Here is a 14,714-nt window from a genome sequence, read left to right on the forward strand (position 1 = left end):
CACACACACACACACACCGAACGTGCAAGTCCTATGTAATGATTAAATAAAAATGTAATTTACCTTCAACTGTTGCATTTATTTAAAAAACAAAACAGAGTACTGGACCCTCCTCAGATAATCGGTCAGCGAGTGAACCAGATCATGTGTTTCTAAGCCCTTGTACACACGGTCGGACATTCTGCCAACCAAATCCGTTGGATTTTGTCCGACGGATTGTGTCCAAAACTGTTGCATACACACTGTCGGACCAAGTTGTCGGAAAATCCGATCATTCAGAACATGACGTTATTTCGTTACGACGGGACTATGTTCACGCTAGTAGCCAATAGCTTTGGTGTAGGAATTTGATCTGAGCATGCGTGGCACTTTGTCCGATCGGAATTCTCTACACGTGATCGGAGTATGTCCGATCGGACCAGTTTGTCGGAAAATATTTCCAACAAGTTGGAAAATTGGGTCTGAGGGATATTCAGACGGAATCAGTCCGATGCATACCACACACAGTCGGATTATCCGACAACATGGTCCGATAGGACACATTCCGACGGATTCTCCGACCGTGTGTACAAGGACTTAGTCAATTGCAATCTAACATTCATCTGCATGGCCGTACAGCACAGAAAATAGCGCCAACTTAAGAAGCAGGATTAAATTGTAATGTCTTAATTATATATTAAAGTAAAAAAGTATGCTGCATTTCTGGCAAAATCAACAGTTATTTTCTATACCCATTGAAAATGTTCTTAGCCCTAAACTTGAAAATGAATGTAACCACCACAGGATGGCTAAGCTGCAATATATTAAACTTCGATTTGGATTTAGATACAAGTAGTCTGAGCAGTTTAAGGACAATATTGTGGTTTGTGATTCCACTCAAATGCCACCCACAAAAGAGCACCCATTCATGATCATCTGTTTAGTTAGCTGCAAGGGCTGCTGCTTCAACTGGTCTATGGTTGAAGTGGAAGTTCAGCCAAAACCTAATGCTGAACCTACGCTACCTAGCCCTGTAAAGAGGAGATCACTATACTTACCTGTTCTACAGCAGCTCCGGCCCGGTTCTAGGCTGAGATGTCAGTGACAGCTTCAGCATGTGGGAGTGTGCAGGAGAGGCAGACGACAATGGAAGCCCCATAGCAACTCTATGGGTGACGTTACTTCATAGGCATTGCACAGCCGTTGTTGAGCCTCTACACAGCCGCCGCTGATGGAGACTGGACCGGCTTCAGAATAGGCAAGTATGGTGATTTTTTTTTCTTTACATGGTTGGTTAGATAAGATTAGGTTCAGAATGTGGGTGAGAGTAGGCTTAGCATCAGGTTTTGCCTTGTAGCCTTATGAGTTTATGTGAAATCTCCATTAATACCTGTACAACATTGTAATTAGAAATATATTTCCATTAGATTTAAATATATATTTAAAGTATTGAGCGTTTGTGTTGGTGTTACTGTAATTGGTTCAACTTCAAAGCTTGGCCTTTTGTTTTCCCTGATAACATCTCACCTGGGAAGTAAACAACAGCTTTTGTTGACTCATCCAATCAGGCTGTTCCCAATATACATTGACTAGGTACAGTGACCAATTAGGGAAAATTATATTAGCCACACTACAGGAAGTAGGGGGGGATATAATGCTTTGTGAGCAAGCCAAGTCACTCTGGTGTGGGAGCACACGGCAGTCACCATGGGCTGACCTGAAGTTAACAGGTAATCTAACTCTGAACTTGCACCTTATATTGTATTGTAAATATGATTCTGTGAGTAATTTGTAAATATCATGTAAGCCAGGGGACCTACACTGTATATTGTGATGTAAATACTGTCTGGTGTGTAATTTGTATATATTATGTAACCCTATAAATAAATGTGTATTGCTGATTGAACCATCTCTTTTGTACAAGATCTCTCAGATCTAGATATGTATATGTCCATACTACTACAATGATTGAGGGGTATGCACATAATCATAAATACTAGTCAACAGCCTGAATGTCCACTTTAATGTGAGTGTAGTATAAAGAAGTGGTTCTCTACCCTGTCCTCAAGTACCCCCAACAGGCCATGTTTTGGGAATTTCTCTTAGATAAAATAGCTGTCCAAAATACCAGGCCATTGACTCCATTTAAAGCACCTGTGCAAGATAAAAGGAAAACCAGCAAACATGGTCTGTTGGGGGTACTTAAGGAAAGGGTGGAGAACCACTGGTATAAAAGATCGGAGATCAGGGAGAGTGACTTAACTTACAGATTCCATTTTTTTTTAGCTGAGGATCTTAGTTTGCATCCCCCCCCCCCCCCCCCCCCATTATGCATCATTCCTTCTATAGCAATAAAGTAGTGTAAGATACACTGTAATGGATACCAGTAAACAAATCTCAAGATGTAATGGAAGAGGTCATACCATCACCTTTTCCAGGGGATAAAAAAAAAAAAAAAGCAGGTGGGTATTCAAACTACTGCCAGAATATGCACATGTCAGTTTAGAGTGGTCTAACCCATTTAAATACAAGAATTTTATATTTATATACTTAAAGTTTAAGTAAGCCCATCAATTTAACAGTTAAAAAAAAACTGTTACATTTCCAACATGTGACGGAATTGTAACTGTCACATTTGCTTGTGCTCTCAACCAAACTGTCAATAATTGATCACATGTGCAGCATCATGGCAGTTGGAGATTAACCGGTTCCCGACCAGTGCATGACGATGTACGTCGACAGAATGGCACGGGCAGGCATATTGGCGTACAGGTACGTCCAATCTTCAATGCCGCCCTGCCATCGGGAGCGCGCCGCCGGCGGGGTGCTCCCGCGCTGGTCGGGACCCCGTGAGTCCGGTCGCGGGACACGCGGACTCGATAGCCGCGGGCATACCCGCGATCGTTTCACGGGACGGCTGAATGGAGGAAATGCCGTGTAAACAGCATTTCTCCATTCTGCCTAGCAACTAGTGACGCTGATCTCTGCTCCATGTGATTGGAGCAGAGATCAGTGTTCACTAAATGAAAGCCCAACCCCCCCCACAGTTAGTAACACACCCCTAGGAACACTTAACCCCTACACTGCCACCCACTGGTTAACCCCTTCACTGCCAGTGTCATTTACACAGGAATCACTGCATTTATATAGCAGTGATTACTGTATAAATGACAATGTTCCCAAAAATGTGTCAAAAATGTTCGATGGGTCCCCCACAATGTCGCAGTCACAATAAAAAAATCGCTGATCGCCGCCATTACTAGTAAAAAAAAAAAAAAAAAATTAATAAAAATGCTATAAAACTATTTTGTAAACGCTATAACTTTTGCGCAAACCAATCAATAATCGCTTATTGCGATTTTTTTTACCAAAAATATGTAGAAGAATACGTATCGGCCTAAACCGAGGGAAAAAATTTTTTTATATATATTTTTGGGGGATATGTATTATAACAAAAAGTAAAAAAATAATGGGTTTTTTTCAAAATTGTCCCTCTATTTTTGTTTATAGCGCAAAAAATAAAAACCGCAGGGGTGATCAAATACCACCAAAAGAAAGCTCTATTTGTGGGAAAAAAAGGACGTCAATTTTGATTGGGAGCCACGTCGCATGACCGCGCAATGGTCAGTTAAAGCGACGCAGTGCCGAATTGCAAAAAGTGGTCTGGTCTTTGACCAGCAAAATGGTCCGGTCTGTAAGTGGTTAAACAGAGGTCAAGATGGCAGCTTCCTTGGCTAAAAACAGTAGCAGCGTTTACTTCCACTTTAAATAGATTTTGTATCTGTCAAAGACTAAAACTGTCAGTTCAGTACATCCAAAATAAAAATGTTATGCTGTTAATGTTGGTTTGCCATAAGCCATGTACGTACAACACTGAGCATCTTTACAGAAATAAGTTATCTGCATGCTATTCACAATGTACATTATCTTTGACTTTTTACAATTCTGACCTCGTCGCCAAGGTGAGCCTGAAACTCAAATTTCATTGGTGGACAGAAAGCTGTGGGATACATTTCCATAAACCTTTGCTTATCATTTCTGGGTTCCAGGTTATCGACTGCATTCTCAATTATGTCTAAACCCTCATGTCGCGAAGTCTCAAGGTTATATTCAGCAGAGAGATAGGTTCTCAGAGCTCTGTTTAAACTTGCATGGTATCCCAGGTCACAGCACTGTAAACACATGGATTAAACACAAATCAGTAAGTTAATAGTCATTCAATAATAAGTTAAGATAAAAATAATGAAAACATTGACAAATCATTTTAAAGAACTATTTTTTTTTTTTTTTTTAAACTGAAGATGTTCACATGAAACAATCTTCATGGTTTCAGATACTGATGCATTCTGAAACTACCTGTGCCCAGATTTCCTTTAGATTTACCAAAACCATATAATATGAGGTCAAATCTAAACACTTTCAATTTGTGTGCAATCAGACAGGCCCTTCTACTACACAGTTGAAGGTAAATCTAAAGGAAATTGAATAAGAAAGTTGTAGGGTGTATGGCCAGCTTAAGTCTAGGATAAGAAGCTTCTCTTCATGGAGAGGACAAGGTACTTTATAGCCCAATTGAAATCTCCACCTCAATGTTAAAAAATGAAACAAAAAACAATTTTTCTTTAAATTTAATTATCCAAAGTTGAGAAGGGTCTTTCCTACAATATTCTGCAGAGAAAGATTGCTGCATGGTGTGAGCCCAGCAACGTCTTTCTGCATCAGTGCCCAATGCTCTATAACTATACAATCTATGTAGAGAGACAATTACACTTGTTCTGTTATCCTTCTTTGCAGACTACTCATACAAAAAAATGTATTTAACTCACAAGGGGCTGATTTTTTTAATTAAACTTGTTTAAATCCCAAAAAGCCTACTATAAGCTCAAACACCCTAACAGAAGATAAACAAGGTGTGCAGTTGAAAGGGAAATGTTTCTCTGTGCATACATAATAAAGCTGGTTGACACAAGAGGAGGCAATTATGCTTCGGACCAGTGTTAATTTTGGCAGCAAATTTTGATTTAGGTTTGGTCTTAGGACTAAAATGGCATTTTAGTTTTAGTCCCATTTTAGTCTTCTGTGATTTTTTTTTTTTTTTTAGTTGACTAAATCTCCAGTATATTCTAGTCGACTAAAATCTACAGTACATTTTAGTAGTCTAAAATCGAATGGGTGTAATTAAATTGTAATGCATTAACATTTCTCTATATTTTCCAAATTCATTAAATACTGCTGGAGTGAAAAACCGAATATGTTATTTATGGTATTGTGGTATGAACATGCACTACAGACCAGTGTTAATTTTGAAGTCAAATTTCAATTTAGTTTTAGTCTTTTGACTAAAATGGCATTTTAGTTTTAGTCGTATTTTAGTCATCTCAATTGTTTTAGTCATATTTTAGTAGACTAAAAAAGTATTCCTTTAGTCGATATAACACTGCTTGGGACCCCTGCTTCTCATAATCCATTCAAGCAAAGAAAGCAACAAACTAAGATCTCGTGCAGATGACATGCCCTCTCAAACCCACCAAGACACTGCTTAAAAAGTAGTGTCAATAACACACGTACTCAGATTTAAAAAAATATATACTTTTTTATTTTATTTAACTGGGCACACATCCAAAAGGAAACTTTTAAAAACCTTACATTAAATATGTCACCACCTCCAAACTTCTTATGGTTCCCCTATGGCTAGGAGCTATGGTCTAGACAGCAGGTCATACCTAAAAAAGGTATTGGTCTACGATTCTCAATACTTATCTTCTACATCATTCTTATAGATACAAAGTGTAATTTATCTGCCACTTAAGCGATATAAGGGGACCTGAATTATTCTAGTGAGATAGCAAACCTTTTAGCTTCATTGCAGATCTATTTACATTACCAGTTAAAATTCTTAGGGGAAACACCTTGTCCTACAAACTATTACAAATAAAACACGAACTACGCCAACTATACCATGTAGCTAGTGTCAAAACAATTTATTGGGGAAGAAAAAAAAATAAAATAAAATCATACACTGGAGGATAGTGTAGAACAGATTTTGGCACGTTATTTCAATTTTCATTTCATACACAGTGTAGTGTTATTTCTCATTTTCAGGGATGCCAGCTGTTAGAAACATTTCATTTAAAGCAGCCAAGTTGGATGATGAACTGTGAACACATTGAAAAGTGTATGTTTCCAAAAATAAATCTACTTGGTCTAGGGAGAAGCGTTTTTTTTTTTTCAAAAGTAATGCAAGCTGTAAACCAGGCAATACTACATAATGCAGTGAAGCTAAAAGACAAACCATCTCAGTACTCAGTGTTATTTTAGATGTATCCAATTATCTTATCAAACTGTAGCTCAATAAGCCTATGAGCATTGCTGATATAGATTAGACAAACGTGCAAACACTGCTTTACCCAAAATGATACTACTCATGTGCCACTGCTCTGCAACACAAAGATATTTTGTGGAGTTTGGGTTCCTTGGGATGATCTTAAAAATTACGGGATTCCAGAAACAGACTCTACAACCCCAAACAGGGTGACACCTGAGAATGTAGCAACGATACTCATGGCAAAAAATAGCAGTCAGGCTACAGAAACATTCTGCTGATAATGTGAAAATATACTTCAAGCGAATCTACAGCCTATATATAAAATTCTTCTAGAGGCAATCCTGTCCCCCTGCTGTAATACTGTTGGATGGTAAAAAGAAGGTTTTTGCCCTCTACACACTTTAAAAAAAATAATTCTCTCGATGTACATTTCCTGCTCCGATAGCCTAGGCGAATGATGGTGTTTGCTCCAATGACTCCTGGGATATCATCATCAGAAATCCCAGGAGTCTTGAGAACGTTTTATTTTTTCTCTGCTTAGAGCTCTGTGCTTGAGTGGGTGGAGAAGGAAGGTGAAAAGGCATGCCCATAGGCTGGGAATCTATGCTTCAGAGTGCAGAGGATGACAGGAGGCATGAGTTAGAATCACTGCTTGAGAATGTGGAGGTGGTGAACCGAGAGGTGTGTGCAGAGGCTGGGGATCAGCGCTTGTGTCGTTGAGAGGAGGAGGAGGGCAGAGGGGTGTGTCCAAAGGCTGCTGTACATGGTTGGAAGAACAAGCTGGGATTTTTATCCAGTGATCCATGGGGCACAATTAGAATGTTACATCTACTGGCAAGGTGCGTGTCTGAGATTGGTTGTGTGTATATGCATGTATGTGCGTGTGTACCATCCATATCCCAGAAGAAACAGGTGCTAGCTTCATCTGCCCATAGTTAAAATGGCTGCCCACACAGCTCACGAGTGCTGAACTAAAATCATTCCACAGCAAATACAGCCACTCGTTAAAATTGTACTCCCAAAATCTCATCAACATTATCTCTGGCTGCTGCAGAACTGTTTTTATTGTTTTCCCCTTTGGCTGCAGTACTTCCTTAACAAGTTGAGAGAATGAACGGAGTACATAGAGGTATGCATTTAACAACTGTAAGCTCAAATGTGAGTTAATGAAACTGCATAACCACTTCAATTCCTTGCTTAATTCTTCCAACTGCCAATAACAGGCAACAAATTATAGGGTACGCACAGATTAGTTGAATGAATTTGCCCAATACATGCATGGATTTGAGCCCTCTTCCCCTTGACAGCGTCTGTGGAGTGAGAAAACGTGCTGGGTGGGACCTAGTTCATGACATCATTAAGCTCGCTGGTGGACTAGTAGCAGCGCTGAACTTACAAGTTAGTCTCTTTGCTTCTTATGCAAGTATATTTTAAAATAAACCCATCATTCTTTTACATACTACACTATAGTTCCTGCTCCTTTGCCGTTCTTGTGTTTTATAGGATTTTTGAGTGAAACTGGTGGACTGCTGAAGTTACTGGTTAAATCAAGGCTATGTGACAGCTGGTCACAGATTTACCGAGGACTTCCACCAACATTGTGTGGATTGTTTATATGAACGCTTGCAATTTTTAGCTCTATTGATTATATGGTTTGACATTTTTTGTTTTCTTCTTATAAATATGCATTTACTACTAAAGTAAGACTGGTTACTCAGAATGTAAAAGAATAGCGCACCTATTTTTTCCTTGAATTTAATTGGTCTCCAAGTGTCAACAGCACAGACTACATTCCTCCACAATTTAGAATACTAAATAAATTTTAAAGCAAACAAAATACTTACATCAATTAAATCAGAAAGGTCATGAATGTAATATTTAAAAACAGAAGCATTTGTTGCCTCCAGTGTTAATAGGTATTCATTCCGAGCTTTTATGGACTTTAACTTGTTTTCGGAATATTTGGCTTGGCGCTGTAGAGAAACAAGAAATCAATGAATAAATACCAAACATTCATAATGTCTTTTGGCCTTTCCATAATATAATAGTATATATTAAAAAAAAAAAAAGCTAGTACTTTTTATAATGTGATATAGTTAATAGAAAACCAACAGTTATCACAGTCAGTGAAATACACTCAATAATAATCCTATTAGACAGAGGTCTCCATCAAGGGTGCCAGCAAAACTCAGGCATTTAAAATTTGCCGGAAAAAATAAATTAAAAAAAAGTAAACTTTTCCTGTAAAGGAAAGCTTGGCCCAGCCCTTTACTCGTTATCAGACAGGATTGGCTGTGAGGTTGCAAAGATAGTAGAAGGTGAGACCTAACTCAAGATCTGCATATATCTTCAAATGCCTAGATTTCTGTCTTTGGACATTTGAAATGGTCTATGCTTATTTTGCAGTATATGCTCGGTTTTAACTGCCCAGGTTTGAGACAGGTTTATTTTTTACTCTCAATACACTTTTTCTGGTATCTCAAAAGAAAGAGCACATACAAGTATGAAAACATTAATTATATAAAGTAATATTATACATAAGCTAAAAGGTATCAGCAAAACAGAAGAAAGGGCACTTATTTGAAATTCATGATTCTGGAAGCTTAAAAGCAGAAGGCAGTTAACCCCGATGAAGCCAAGTGAGAAAAAAAAAAAAAAAAAAAAAAGACTAATGTCATTACACATCATGTATATCTAATATATGAAAGCCTGTATCCAATAGCAAGAAATGAGATTCCTTTTTCTTACTTTATCATTTTCTCGGGAATGTCCAATTGACAACTAGTTTCTTTTTTACGCAATTTCATGCATGACACCCACTGGGGCCAATTAGCTTTCAAAACCATCTGTCACTACAAAAAAAGACCATATTTTCTTTATTTTATTTGGAGTCATTAGGTAAACAATAATAATAAAAAACTGTAACTGGTCTACAGGCTTCCTAATTGCATGATAAGGTCTCTAGCCATGATGTAGGTATATTGAGTCTGCCTGTGTGGATCCTTAAAGCATAAGATTAATCCAGTGTTCTGAATACATTAATATTTGACAAAGGACATGCTGACCTTCTCCTTCATCTTCTCAATTTTCTTGACTGAGCTTCTTCTTTGGTGTTTCTCCTCCAGTCGTAAATGGAAGACTTGGTCGGCAGACCTTCCAATTTGTTTCTCTTCTTGCTTTTCAGCTTCCTTTAGCTTACATTCAGCACTAATGCTCTCTGCATGGTACATGTGGTATGTTTTCATGACCTACAAACAGATATATGAAAAAAATGTTTACATCACAACAAAATTTCATCATGTACTGCTAAACCAGTGGCCATGTTATAATTCAAATGAGTGTCCATATATCCTAAAATATCCAAGGGCTCATTCAAACAGGACTTTTGGTACCCTGGTAAAATCCGTGAACAAATTCCACAAGCAGGAAATTATGTTTCTGGGGGGGCGTTCTGAACACATTCTGTGTACAGAACACCTCCAGGTAGCCATATTGTATTGCATTTTGCTGCAGATTAAAAAGGAAAAGGTAATTTGTAATAACATTCAATTACAACATGACTGGTGTCACAATTGTATATACTATATTTTTTATTTGCCATTTTTTCCCCCCCATGTAAGTGAAGTTACCCTTTAAAGCACAAAATTGCTATGATTAGTAACAAATGCTGGGGGTTTTCATTGTACGTTTATAGATACTGAAATGTAATTAGTCAAATGTTAAACACTGCTATTGATTTGCCACAATGTGATCATTAGATTAACAGGTGACCTGTAAGAGGACACTTGACAATTATAAGGACAGTTGACATTCAGGTATAAAATCCGTGCTTAGTGGTCTTAGGAATCAACTTAGAGCACAATTTCTAATTAATGCATTAAAATCAAAGCACTGGCCTATGGCTTTGTAATGACTATAGCAGCTGGGTGAGTTTGGTATTAAAGTGTAAAATATTTGGAGGTATTATTGACTTAAGCAACCAATAAGATTAAACAATCGGTTAACATGGAAAGTAATGCAGGCCATACACGGTCAAATTTCGAACGAATTTTCTTTTCAAAATCAGAAAATTCATTTTTTTTTTTTTGTGATCCGATGATGCCACCATTGATTTTCGAAATTCGGCCGACCTAGCCTTCAATTTCACCTCATGTTGCTACAGAAAATAATTTTCTTGGCTGGGAATCTTCTTTTCTCTCCGTAAATTTTCTTTCATCTCCGTACATTTTCTTTTCTTATTACGTTTCTTGCACGATTCTCCCATCATTGATTAGAAAATCGTTCGTTTTTCTAAAAAATTCCAACATGTCCGATTCCTCAAATTTTATTTCTGCACGAAAATCAGCTGTTGCTGCAGCCCACCAATGGTGCGAAATTCATAAAAAAAATTCTTAGATACGATTTTCGAAAGAAAATTCTTTCGAAATTCGAACCGTGTATGGCCAGCATAAGTGACCAATATAAATGGATAATTTTTTTTGTTACAAAATAAAGTCCTAGGGTGTTTTAAATTGCAGCGAATAGTTCACCTGCCATGAATGTTTGATGAATGTCACATTTACTTTCTTATTCTTGCTTCAAATAGAATAACTTTTTTCTTTTCCCTTGCGTTCATATAATGTATATGCATTTTACAAGTTTGCTTTAAATCTAGAAAGTAGTGTAACTCATTATTTCTCATTTCTCCATCTTTCAGGGCTGGGGTGGGGGATGAGAAGATCAGCCATGGGCACCTAGAGGAAAATAAGTTGTCAGCATGGGCAGTGAATTGGTGAATTGTGGGTGTGGCAAAATTGTGCTAACGGTGGGAGGGGCTTAAATCTGAGCCCAATGACTGTACCCAGTAACGTATGCGACAGTCCTAGTACCCAAAGAATATGCTTTAATTACTGAGCCACAGAGACTACAGGACACACAGAAACCTAAGCACAATCATTGGTAAAAAAATGAAACTGTACACAGCCTACTTTGAAGAACTTCAACAAAGGTCAGTGACTACTTATCAACCAGAAAACTGCTGAATGACATATGGACAGAAGGAGGTCTGTGGGTAGGAGGGGATTTACACACCTCTCCACATATGGTGAAGCCTTACCCATTGTAAACAATCACAGGGAAAGAAGAGGAAAAACAGATCCACAATAAGGAATGGTAAATCACAAAGAAATGCGAAGTTTCAGATACATGCAGTCTGTTCATTTTGAGTTTTTCTCTTGAAGCTCACATGAAAAACTGCTTTAATGGTGGGGTTGAAAAGCTGCATTTTGTTTTCTTAGAGTTCATATACACTAATTTTCTCCCGTGTTATAATGGCACTTAGGCCTCTCTCAAACAGGCAGCTAGGGGGTGGTAAAACAGGCAGTTGAGTCTCAGGTTTGCCATCCCCCCCACACACTTAAAACTAAACATACAGTCGGGGGGCTGTATGCACACCACAGCTGCAGCAAACAATGTGGTTTGATGACTGTCAATTTCAAGTCAAAGGGGCCGCCTGCAAACCACAAGCCAAAACACGAATTTGCAGAGCGTTAGTTCCATTTTAGATTGCGGGTTGGCAAAAAACAAAAACAAATTAAAGGAGATTGTGAGCGCATGATTTTTTTTTTTTTAACACACACACCATACTTACCTGTTCTATGCAATGGTACTGCACAAAGCAGCCTCAATCCTCTTTTGGGATCCCCTGCTGGTGCACCTGGCTTCTCCCCCCCGCCAAGTGCCCCCATAACAAGCTGCTTGCTATGGGAGAACTTGTGCAGGCTCACTCCTGAGGTGGCTCTGTGTGTCCATAGACGCACACAGCATGGCTTGGCCTCACTCTCTCCTCACAGGCTGTGATTGACAGCAGCAGGAGCCTATGGCTATGTTCAGTGAGGAGAGAAAATGTAGAGAGCCACTGCTTTCAGCCACAGAGCTTGATCAAGATGGGGTTTAGGCAAGTATAAGGGGGGCTGGAGAGCTTTTTAACACCAATACAGAGAATTTATTAAGGTAAAAAATTGTCTACCTTTAAAACGACTTTAAAGTGGTTCTAAAAGGCAGAGGGTTTTATTTAATTTAATGCATTCTATGCTTCAAGATTTAAAAAAATAAATAAAAAAAAAACTCTCAGTGTGCAGCAGCCCCCTAATACTTACCTGAGCACCATCTTGATCCAGCGATATTGCACGAGAGCCCCAGCTGTCCAGGGCTCTGCCTCCTGATTGGCTGAGACACAGCAGCGGGTGCCATTGGCACCCACTGCTGTCAAAGTCATTGAACGAATCAGGAGAGAGAGGGAGCAGGGCTGAGGAGGAGGATCTGGGCTGCTCTGTGCAAAACCACTGCACAGAGCAAGTATTTTTTGGTTTAAAAACAACAAACAAGACTTTAATATCACTTTAAATATTGTACATTAACCATTTTGCAGCACACCTTTGGGTTGGTAAATATTTTGTTACATTTACCAGCTAATAACTGTAAGATCGCACAGAATTTTAAATGAGTGCAGGCAGTGCTGTCTTACATTCTAATGTTCTATAAGGCTGACAAAATGATTAATGGCATTTGTCTTCTACAACAACCGATCACCCAGGGCCTTTTTCTTTATATAGTTCCAGCACTGACAGGTGGTGGATACACACCATAGTGATTCGGTTATAAAGCCATCATGACTGTAGTAAATCTAACCCAATTTCTGCACAAAACCATCCCTACAATGAGACTTCAATGACAAAGATTTCACAAACAAGGGAAATCAGGAATTGCCGCATAGACAATACGTGGAATTTCCTTCCTACAGAGAGAAAAATAAGGGGCACCACACCAGAGAAATGAGTAGAAAAGGACAGACACACAATAAAAGGGAAGAAAAATATACAGTAATGAGAAATATATTACCAGGAATATAGGGCTCACTTCTACATATTAGATTGCTATATGGAGATTATGCAAGCAGCATGGCTATAAACACTTTTGTTTAAAACCCACAACTTAAAAGGTCAACAAAAGGATCACTAAGGTAGAAAAAAAAAGAAAAAAAAGAAAAAAAGAGCCTTTATTGTGCATACCATTTAATCAGTCAGCTTACACCAATGAGGGGGGAGACATTTTTGATTGCTGGTGGAAGCAAGCTACCCTGGGGTGCAAGAATTATGTCATTTTTCGTGGATGTAAACATACTTCAGCTAATTTAGCAGATCTTTTCAAGATGAAATGCAAAGCCCTAACACTTACTTAAATGTCATCTTGTCATTCAAGACTGCTGTAATTAATGATAACATTTATATAGAAAAAAAAATGAGGAGATATTAATAGCACGTTTTTGTAGCTCATGAAGTTACTTCCTAATGAAAGAGACGACATTGCATCAGCAATCATCATAAGAGATGTCAAGTAAACCCTTCATCTGACACCCCAAAACCCCCCCCCCAAAAAAAAAAAACAATCAATCAATGAGTATGCAGAGCTTTGTCGTTTATGTGTATGATCGTGAGGTGCATGCTGGGAAGTAAGCAGAGCCATATCCTGGAAGGAGACACCAGTGGGATTCACATGCCCACACTGAAGATGGGCATGCGCTCGGAGGTGACAGCAAGGTCAGTTTCCAAAAAAAATAGACATTTAGAAAACCTACATTAAATATGAATACCGTTTGGTATTGCATTAGGTCCAAAAATCACGAGTGTATTTTTATTTTATTTTTTAAAGTGCTGAAACTCTGCTTTGTTGCACATATTAACACTAATGGAAACATGGATATTAAATGTGTAATATTTTCAATGTTTCTTAGAAAAACATAGTTCAGCTGGATGTAAAATGAATATACTGTATGTTCAATAACAAAATAAAAGCATGCAGCTATGGATAATTTGTAATCATACAGTATGTGTGTTGGGGCAGTCATAAAAAACATAGAAAAGCGATGCCAGAAAAAAAAAAAAAAAAAAAGTGGTCCATCGAGTCTGCCCGTTTTTTTTTTAATTCATACAGCTTTTGTATTTCTTGCTTGGTTGCATCAACTACACTTTCAGTAAAATAATTAAGATATTATTATTAGTATACAAAGATTTGTTTTGAACTTTCCTTCTGTATGTTTGAGGTCATGTCTCCATGTTCTTGGTTTCATATTGAAAATCTTGCTCTCCTAAACTTTATTCACCCCCCTTCAAGTATTTAAAAAGTTTAAAATCATGTCTCCCCATTCCCTTCTTTCCTCTAGACCAGGGCTCTACAAATTATCTAAACAAAGGGAAAGTTTATTGTCCTTCAGACTTTAGGGGGGCTGGGACTGTGGCCAGTGAAAATTTTCCAGTGGTAGTAAACATCGCCACATTTGGTACCAGGGAGAGGAATATTGCTGCACTTGTTGGTGTCAGTGGGAGAAATGTTGCCCCATTGTTGGTAAAATATCAATGGGAGGAATATGCCC

The 14,714-nt window shown here is 38.3% G+C and overlaps 1 protein-coding gene across 9 annotated transcripts in view; it reads right to left on the bottom strand.

Moving 5' to 3' along the window:
• SRGAP1 (SLIT-ROBO Rho GTPase activating protein 1) overlaps positions 1-14,714 on the bottom strand; it is a 251,004-nt gene that overhangs the window by 93,271 nt on the left and 143,019 nt on the right. For all 9 annotated transcript variants that reach the window (XM_077470167.1, XM_077470166.1, XM_077470172.1 and 6 more), the window contains 3 exons: positions 9,370-9,552; positions 8,149-8,277; positions 3,930-4,151 (listed from right to left, as the gene is read on the bottom strand). In XM_077470167.1, the coding sequence (XP_077326293.1) occupies positions 3,930-4,151; positions 8,149-8,277; positions 9,370-9,552 (534 nt within the window). The remainder of the gene's footprint in view (positions 1-3,929; positions 4,152-8,148; positions 8,278-9,369; positions 9,553-14,714) is intronic.

This window comes from Lithobates pipiens, unplaced genomic scaffold (assembly GCF_037356315.1).
Source record: "Lithobates pipiens isolate NorthernLeopardFrog02 unplaced genomic scaffold, aLitPip1_a1.2 Scaffold_8, whole genome shotgun sequence".
NCBI lineage: Eukaryota > Metazoa > Chordata > Amphibia > Anura > Ranidae > Lithobates > Lithobates pipiens.